This window comes from Benincasa hispida, chromosome 5, assembly GCF_009727055.1.
Source record: "Benincasa hispida cultivar B227 chromosome 5, ASM972705v1, whole genome shotgun sequence".
Taxonomy (NCBI): Eukaryota; Viridiplantae; Streptophyta; class Magnoliopsida; order Cucurbitales; family Cucurbitaceae; genus Benincasa; species Benincasa hispida.
The window spans coordinates 56971427-56981403 of record NC_052353.1 but is presented as its reverse complement, the minus strand read 5'-3'; the positions used below and the strand labels follow the sequence as shown (position 1 = coordinate 56981403).

The 9977-nt window shown below is 39.8% G+C and overlaps 1 protein-coding gene across 1 annotated transcript; it reads left to right on the top strand.

The window, feature by feature from the left end:
• The first annotated feature begins 3623 nt into the window (after positions 1-3623).
• Positions 3624-9478, top strand: LOC120077086 (coatomer subunit alpha-1). The gene is made up of 4 exons (XM_039030945.1): positions 3624-3837; positions 4186-4422; positions 5266-5760; positions 6060-9478. Exons 2-4 carry the CDS (start codon positions 4215-4217, stop codon positions 9008-9010), a joined length of 3654 nt encoding a protein of 1217 aa, XP_038886873.1. The 5' UTR covers positions 3624-3837; positions 4186-4214; the 3' UTR covers positions 9011-9478.
• Positions 9479-9977: the final 499 nt, after the last annotated feature.

The window sequence follows — 9977 nt, the reverse complement described above, 5'->3', positions numbered from 1 at the left end:
GCCGCATGTTCACTCTTCCGACTAAGAGCATCGGCCACTTGGTTGCATTTCCTTGGTCTATGCTCAAATCGGAAATCAAACTCTGGTAAACACTCCTGCCACTATGCCTGCTTTGATGATAACTTCGGCTGTTTAATACTGGCTTGAATCACGGTGGGTGTAGATCCAGTAATTGCTAGGCATTTGGCAAGGGGCATCGGTATAACTTTGTGTTCAAATAGAAGTTCCATCCCCAACACCACATCAAAGTCGTCCATCTTGAAAATTATGAAGTCAGCAAGGCCTTTTCAGTCCCCTAACTTCACCAGTGTTCTCTTTGCTATCCCCGTAATCGGCAGGGCTGCAGAATTCACAGTTTTCATCTTCCCCGCGTCTCTTTCCCAGGTTAAGTTCAGGCGATGGGCTTTTGTTTCAGTCATGAAGTTATGGGTTGCCTCAGAGTCGACTATAGTGCTCTTGGCCGATCTCTGGTTGACCCAAGCATCCACATACATAAGTCCCCTTTCCAATGGCTCCGTCGTCTTTCCCATTTTCCTTTGGAGCACAAATAAGAATTTCAACGCCCCCATTCTGGGATTTTCACTCTCTGCAACCGGCTCAATTTTCGGTTCGCCCTTTTCAGCCTTGTCTTTTGAGCTAGAGGCCAATATGGCTTGAAAGGCATTGAAAGCAGTCTGATTCGGACACTTGCCCGCTCTGTGTGGTCCTCTACATATGAAACAAGATAGGGGGTGATTGTAGTTGTTATGTTGTTATGACGACCCCCGCCAATTGTTCCCTGATATTGGCTGGGAGGGCTTACGGTCTCCTCCGGTGTTCTTGTCTCCTCCCCCAAGTCTGGGAAGGCTAGAACGACTGTTTCTGTTCCCACCATTTGAGGAAGTTGGTTGTTTTCTCACGTCTTGAGAGTCAGTGCTAAGGTCATATAACCATTCCGCTGCCGCATAGGCAGATGAGAGATTTTGTACTCTCTGTTCATATAACTTCGACTTTGCCCACGGTTTCAGCCCTTCGATAAAATAGAAGACTTTGTCTTTCTCGGACATGTCATGTATGTCCAACATGAGTCCCGCGAATTATTTCACATAGTCCCTGATGTTTCCTATTTGTCTCAACTCTCGAAGTTTTTGTCAAGCCAAGATCTCAACATTCTCAGGGAAGAACTGCGAACGCCGTTCTTGTTTCAACTTATCCCAGGTATCTATCGTGCATCGTCTTTCTTGTATGTCTGCAAATCATGATTTCCACAACAACTTTGCATCTTCAGCTAGATGCATGGTCGCTAACGTGACTTTCGACTCTTCTGCCACAATGTTCGTCGCCTTAAAGTATTGCTCAAGGTCGAAGATGAAGTTCTCTAGAGCCTTCGTTTCCCGTACCCCACAGAAGGGTTTTGGTTCCGAGATTTTTATTCTGCTCACTGGCATTGCTCCCCCAGATGGGGCCTGGTTCCCTACCGCTCGGATGGTGAGATTCACCCTTACACTCACATCCGTAATCTCGGCTCTAACGACGTCAAGGACTGATAAAAAATCTTCAGATAGATCAGTTACCATCTGAATTATTGCTTTTTGGGAGCCGTCCAACTCTTCAACGCACTCCTCTATATGGGCAACAGAGCCCGATGAGCTATTACCGTGTTCAAAACTGCCGGGTCGTGCAGCTTTTGTCTCTAGGGTCTCCACCCTCATTATCAGTTCTCTGACGAGTAACCCGTCTAGGCGACCAACTACTGCATTAATTCTGTCAGCTTTCTCGGTAACTTCTTGCAACCGAGTCTCCAAGAAACGGATATTATCAGGGACTTCTCTCAGGTAGAGCATTTTCTCTTCCATCTTTACCAGCCTATCCACATGGGACTTATTCAAGTTCTTTGTCGTCGACATGACTATTGATCTTTCCCTCTATGAGTCGACTTAACTCTGATACCAACTGTCACAATCGCCCTTTCGGAAGCTTCTCTTAACGATTGTGCGGCACTTGTTCCCACTCACGAACAAGTCAGCTAACCCAAACACCGACCGTCAATGGCACACCGAGTGCCTCTCGTAACCTCCACCCTCGTTTTAAGGAAAACGGTTTTAGAAAACGAGTTTAGAGAAAAAGGTTTTCGTAAGCATTTTTTAGAATGTGAGTAAAGAAAGAAAAATTGTAGTAGACTAGAAAGCAATGAGTAATAACAACGGCTTTATAGAGTACTACTCTGGGTATGGGGAAGTGATGATTAGTCTTATCCCCATATAGTGCATTTTGAACAAAAAGCCAACTGACACTCTTGCATATGCAAAAGGGCGAGCGGTCACTTACAACAAAAATACAAAGAAAGCAAGCTAACTAAACTAATACAATACATGACATGAAAGCATGATAAAAAGAGGTTGGATCGAGCATGTGGCCATGGGCAACAGTCCCTGGACAAGTATGACCGTGACAGTGGGCATCTGACTCTCACGCGTGTTCTAGGGATAAGTTGGTACTTTCACATGTGGGTGACATTAGTAGAAGTCCATTTTTCGAGTGTTTTTTAATCCCCAACCATTTTTCATTCATGCCCCTGAAAAGAGGCCATCCGTACGAAAATCCCAATATTTTCTAAAGGTCAATGATTTATTAGATGCAAACATAATAGAGATTAAACTTGTAATTTAATTGATAACATAGCATAGTTCGACTAACATAAAACTTGTATTATTGTCAAGTTTAATTCCTTCGCCCAAATATTTTTATTAAAAAAAGGTAAATTGCAAAAACCACGCCTAAAGTATGGTGGTAATTATAATTATGTTCTCAAACTTTCAATCGTAAAAACTGAGGTCCCGTTTGGTAACCATTTGATTTTTTGTTTTGTTTTTCAATTAAGGTCCCGTTTAGTAACCATTTTGTTTTTTGTTTTTGTTTTTTAAAATTAAGCTTATAGACACTACTTCCACCTCCAAATTTGTTCATTTGTTATCTATTTTGCACCAATTGTTTAAAAAATCAAGCCAAAATTTGAGAACTAAAAAAAATTGTTTTCAAAAAATTGTTTTTGTTTTTAGAATTTGATGAAGAATTCAATCATTGTACTTAAGAAAGATGTGTTGACGAAATAAACTTAATTTTCAAAAACAAAAACAAAAAACAAAATAGTTACCGAACGGGGCCTAAGTTTATGAACACTACTTCAACCTCCAAATTTCTTCATTTGTTATCCACGTTCACCAATGGTTTAAAAAACCAAGTCAGTTTTTTGGAACTAAAAAGAAGTAGCTTTCAAAAAGTTGTTTTTGTTTTTTAAATTCGGCTAAGAATTCAACAAGCAAAGCATTGCAAGAAATGTGAATAAAAGATACTTAATTTTCAAAAACAAAAATTGAAAAAAAAAACAAACAAACAAACAAATCATTACCAAACAGAGTCTCAGCTCTTAAACTTATACCAACTATAAATTGGACCATCAACTTACATAATTATTAAAATTGTAATATATAAGTTTGGGAGTTCAATTTTTATAGATGTAATTTTTATGACTATTAGTCCAATTTTAAAACTTATATAAGAGAGAGTTTGTGTAATTGCAATTTGATCCCTTGAAAATTCAGAAATTGGGTTTTGAGACCCTCTTAAATTAGCAAAATTCTGTCTCCTTCCTCTTCCTCTCTCTCTCTCTGATTTTACTTGCAGAGATCAAAACCAGAAAACCTTTCACCCTTTTCTTCTCACTTTCTCTTCTCCTTTCTTCTTTCGATCTACCTCTCTCTCTCTCTCTCTTTCATTTTGATTCTGTAATATGTTCTTCCACTGATCGCCTTCAATTTTCACTTTGCTTGATCCCCCTTCCTACTCTTCAGATCTGAGGTAACGCACTTGCTCTCAATTTACAGATTTCTGTTCTCCGTTTCCTCTTTTGTTGCTCTTAGATCCTTCCTTCCCTTGCTCTCTGTTTGAATTTTTCTATGAAATGGTCTTGAATTGACGGGGAAATGCTGGACATCTCGACTTGGAATTTTTCTTTTTCTTAATCTCCAAGGATGTTGATTTTGTTTTTGTAGCTATTTGGTAGTGTAATTTGTATCAACTGTTGCTTAATTGTTAAGCATTTTGTTTAAGGAAATGGGAAGGTTTGATTTAGTCTCATCTCGTAGGTGATGCGTTTGTATTTATAGTTCTGTTGTTTTAATGGTTTTGAGGGAAATTGTTTTGTAGAGAGGTTAGACACTTTGTGATCGGAGAAGATGCTGACGAAGTTTGAGACGAAGAGTAATAGAGTGAAGGGGTTGAGTTTTCATAGTAAGAGGCCATGGATCTTGGCGAGTCTTCACAGTGGTGTGATCCAGCTATGGGATTACCGAATGGGCACTCTTATTGATAGATTTGACGAACATGATGGGCCTGTTCGTGGTGTTCATTTTCATAAATCTCAGCCGTTGTTTGTTTCCGGAGGTACACATTTTTTTTCTTTTTTTTTTGAACCGAGTATCTCAAGTTCTCTTGTACCTTTGGTAATGTAACGAATCTCTTTTGATTCCGCTGTCTCTTGAACAAAATATCTAAATTTAACCTGGATCTAGTGTTGTTTAATTTCAAGTTTTTTTGGTCATGTCCCAGTTGGTCGTTATTGCATTGCATTTTAGTAGATCCCGGCCTTCTCCTTCTAGGGGGTTAGTAATGTGTTCAGTGATACCAAAAAAATGTGGATCTTAACCTAATGTTTGCAGATGCAAGTGAATTTAAGCTCATAACCAATCTCACGGTCTGAATTTGTCGAGGTCGGAGTAGTATTAGCCAATTAAAGACTATCTCGTGTCAGAGGTTAAGAGATCTAAGTTGCAACTGACTTCTTTCCAACGAAACCTCTTCCTTTGCTGTGAGCAGTGCGTATTAATGATATTTTAGGGGAAAAAAGATACGGCAATATTTCCTACACAATTGCATCTTATTACTGGGCTGTGGTGAAAGATAAATGAGATATTGAAATTTTTACTGGATAATTTCTCATTAAAAAAATTACTGGATAATGGTGCTTATGTATGCGTTTGAGTTACAGAAGAATTTTTTTTTGTTTTTGAGTTGTCGAACTGGTATGGTTAAGTATTTGTGAAATGTTGTGAAGTGTCAATTTCGTAGGAGATGGTAGAATTGTTACATTCTGTTTTTCTTCATGCCTTTAGTTTGATTATATAGTGACATTTTTCTACAGTATGGTAACTATGGATTACGCAAATAGCAATATTTATTCTTGTATGAATGGAATTTTTCGTAAGTTGAAAAGTCTCTCTTTTTCAGGGGATGATTACAAAATTAAAGTTTGGAACTATAAAACACACCGATGCTTGTTTACTCTTCTTGGGCATCTTGATTATATCCGCACCGTGCAATTTCACCACGAGTATCCATGGATTGTGAGTGCCAGTGATGACCAAACTATTCGAATATGGAACTGGCAGTCCCGTACTTGCATTTCTGTGTTGACCGGCCACAATCACTATGTTATGTGTGCTTCATTCCACCCTAAGGATGACCTTGTCGTGTCTGCCTCCCTAGATCAGACTGTTCGTGTTTGGGACATTGGTGCCTTGAGAAAGAAGACGGTGTCCCCTGCAGATGACATTTTGCGGTTGAGTCAAATGAATACAGATCTTTTTGGTGGCGTTGATTCTGTGGTTAAATATGTATTGGAAGGTCATGACCGTGGGGTCAACTGGGCTTCTTTCCATCCAACTCTCCCCTTGATTGTCTCAGGAGCTGATGATCGGCAAGTAAAGTTGTGGCGAATGAATGGTAACTACTTGAAACTTTAGCTTTCGAAAATGAACTGTCCTTTCTGTTAGAATATTCTCTTGGATGGTAAGAAATTCTGTTATAAATCCTGGGCGAGTAATCTGAACTGCTTCTTGTATTAATAATAGGCCTCTTAACTGTATCGATCTAATTAAGATTTCAATTTTTCTCTCTCTATATTCTTATGCAAGACTAAATATATTACATTTAAAGAGGAGGTTGAATAAAGTGGCTCTTATTTTTTTGTGCTATAACTTTGATATTAAAATTTTTAAATGCTGAATGTTTATTTTTTCCAGACACAAAAGCTTGGGAAGTGGACACATTGAGGGGTCACATGAATAATGTTTCAAGTGTTATGTTCCATGCTAAACAGGATTTGATCATATCCAATTCAGAGGACAAGAGCATCCGTGTGTGGGATGTTACAAAACGAACTGGTGTCCAGACATTTCGTCGTGAGCACGACCGATTCTGGATTCTTGCTGCTCATCCTGAGATGAATCTCTTGGCTGCTGGTCACGACAGTGGCATGATTGTCTTTAAGTTGGAGAGAGAACGGCCAGCTTTTGTTATTAGTGGAGATTCTCTCTTGTATACCAAGGATCGGTTTTTGCGGTTTTATGAGTTTTCAACCCAAAGGGATACTCAAGTAATTCCAATTCGACGTCCTGGATCCATTAGCTTGAATCAGAGCCCAAGGACAATATCGTATAGTCCTACAGAAAATGCGGTTCTTATTTGCTCAGATCTGGAAGGTGGGTCATATGAATTATATACCATACCCAAGGAAAGCATTGGTAGAGGTGATAGTGTACAAGATGCAAAGAGAGGCATTGGAGGATCAGCTGTCTTTGTCGCTCGTAATAGGTTTGCGGTGTTAGATAAGAGTAACATGCAAGTCTTGATCAAGAATATCAAGAATGAAGTTGTTAAAAAGAGTGTCCTCCCTATTGCCGCAGACGCAATATTCTATGCAGGAACAGGTAACTTGTTATGCAGATCTGAGGACAGAGTGGTTTTATTTGACCTCCAGCAAAGAGTTGTTCTTGGTGACTTACAAACCCCGTTTATAAAGTATGTTATCTGGTCCAATGATATGGAGAGTGTTGCTTTGCTTAGCAAACATGTCATTATCATTGCTAGCAAGAAGCTTGTGCATCAGTGCACACTTCATGAGACAATCCGAGTTAAAAGTGGTGCATGGGATGATAATGGTGTTTTCATTTATACGACGTTAAATCACATCAAATATTGTCTGCCTAATGGAGATAGTGGGATAATCAGAACTCTTGATGTCCCAATATACATCACGAAGGTTTCTGGCAATACTATCTTCTGCTTGGATCGGGATGGGAAAAACAGAACCATAGTTATTGATGCAACAGAGTATATGTTCAAGCTGTCCCTTCTGAAGAAGAAATTTGACCATGTAATGAGCATGATTAAAAACTCTCAGCTTTGCGGCCAAGCAATGATCAGTTATTTGCAACAAAAGGGTTTCCCTGAAGTTGCTCTTCATTTTGTGAAAGATGAAAGTACTCGGTTTAATTTGGCTCTTGAGAGTGGGAGCATTCAAATTGCAGTTGCATCAGCAACTGCTCTGGATGAGAAAGACCACTGGTACAGATTGGGTGTTGAGGCGCTTCGTCAAGGCAATGCTGGAATTGTGGAATATGCCTATCAGAGGACAAAAAATTTTGAGAGGTTGTCTTTTCTTTATCTCATAACTGGTAACATCGACAAGTTGTCTAAGATGCTTAAAATTGCTGAAGTTAAAAATGACGTGATGGGCCAATTTCATAACGCCTTGTATCTGGGTGATGTTCGGGAGCGTGTTAAGATACTAGAGAATGTTGGTCACTTGCCCCTTGCTTACATCACAGCTTCAGTTCACGGACTGCACAATGTTGCTGAACGGCTTGCAGCTGAATTAGGAGACGATGTTCCAGCTTTGCCAGAGGGGAAAGTACCATCTCTCCTGATGCCCCCTTCTCCTGTTATGTGTGGTGGTGATTGGCCTCTTCTGAGAGTCATGAAAGGTATATTTGAAGGTGGGTTAGATATTGTTGGCAGGGGTGTTGTGGATGAAGAAGAGGAGGCTGCTGACGGTGATTGGGGTGAGGAGCTGGACATGGTTGAAGTTGATGGTTTACCGAATGGGGATGTTAGAGCAATTTTAGAAGATGGTGAAGTGGGTGAAGAAAATGAAGAAGATGGCGGCTGGGACCTTGAAGATTTGGAGCTTCCTCCTGAAGCCGAAACACCTAAAGCTTCTGTCAGTACACGTTCATTTTTTGTGGCTCCAACTCCTGGCATGCCTGTTAGCCAGATTTGGATCCAGAGGTCGTCTCTTGCTGCTGAGCATGCTGCTGCCGGCAATTTTGATACTGCTATGCGGTTGCTGAACAGACAACTTGGAATAAAGAATTTTGCTCCCTTGAAATCAATGTTTCTCGATCTTCATAGTGGCAGCCACTCCCATCTTCGTGCATTTTCATCTGCTCCAGTGATAACTCTGGCAGTCGAACGAGGATGGAACGAGTCTGCAAGCCCAAATGTTAGAGGACCCCCTGCACTCATATTCAGTTTCTCTCAGTTGGAAGAGAAGCTGAAAGCTGGTTACAAGGCCACAACCTCTGGGAAATTCACTGAAGCTCTGAAACTCTTTCTTAGCATTATTCATACAATACCATTGATAGTTGTGGAATCAAAGAGAGAAGTTGACGAGGTGAAGGAGTTGATTATTATAGTGAAAGAGTATATATTAGGTTTGCAGATGGAGCTCAAGAGGAGAGAAGTTAAGGACAATCCAATCCGCCAACAGGAACTTGCGGCCTATTTTACTCACTGCAACTTGCAGCTACCTCATTTGAGACTTGCCTTGCAGAATGCAATGACTGTTTGCTTTAAGGCTAAGAACCTTGCTACAGCTGGTAACTTTGCCAGGCGTCTGCTCGAAACCAATCCTGTCGTCGAGAACCAAGCAAAGGCAGCCAGGCAAGTGCTGCAGGCTGCTGAGAGAAATATGACAGATGCTGCCAAACTCAACTATGATTTTAGAAATCCCTTTGTGATCTGTGGGGCTACACATGTGCCAATTTATCGAGGACAGAAAGATGTCTCGTGTCCATACTGCAGTACTCGGTTCGTGCCCAGCCAGGAAGGGCAGCTTTGTACTGTTTGTGATCTCGCTGCTGTTGGGGCAGATGCATCTGGACTACTCTGCTCTCCTTCCCAGATTCGATGATTCGCTGGACCGTGAGTATTTTACAGCCATTATTTGAACTCGTCCTTGCAACCGGAAGCATTTCATTCGTCAACTGATATATTGCAGTGACTAGAAAGTTATGAAGATTAAAGCGTAAAAGAGTCGACTTTAAATGCAAGGTCTGGTCTACTATCTCCTTTGCCCTGATTCTGTTTCTTTTCAACCTCTGTTTAGTTATATACGATATTCAGAAATTCATGAATTTTGACTTTCGCTATTCTTTGTTAAGTTGTTCATAGACCTTTATCAATTAGATTATATTTTGTATGCAGGCGTTTACGATACAATTATTAGAAATTGTTTCGTAAATCTGATTATGTCCTTGCTGAAATTGGGCTTTGATCTGAGGGAAAATGTAACATTTCTATATTTGTTATATCTATCTTTGCTCCACTTTTGTATTGTATGAAGCTTCTTTTTTTAAATCAGTTCCATTTTGCAGAGAAACTGGTCTGTGAAATTTCACATGATAACCCCAAACATTGCCTTTTGTGATTCATTTTTTCTCATGGGTTTCATGGACAAACTGGTGGTCTGTGAAAATTCAATTTCTGATGATTACCCCAAAGAAAGTTTGTAGTATTATAGTGGTTGAAATCTGATAGAACTTGAATATGTTGAAAGATAAACAATAACGAAAATACAAGATAAACCATGTGTTTGAGATACTTGGACCCTTCCAATCTTGAGATACCACTCAAGTCCTAATTCACTCACTACAATATTACCTACTTTCCTCCCTCTCTATCCTCTGCATTTATAACTAAACTTCCCCAACAAACCATTTATCTAATTATTAATATATCCCTAATCCCTTAATACCCGATCCTATCAAAATCATTTCATGATGCTGTTATTAATGTTTCAAACATGTCACTGCTTAGTTTATTATTTGTTGCATCTTAGTATGCAATGCTATACTAATAGTAAAGTAGTGAAATGCCTT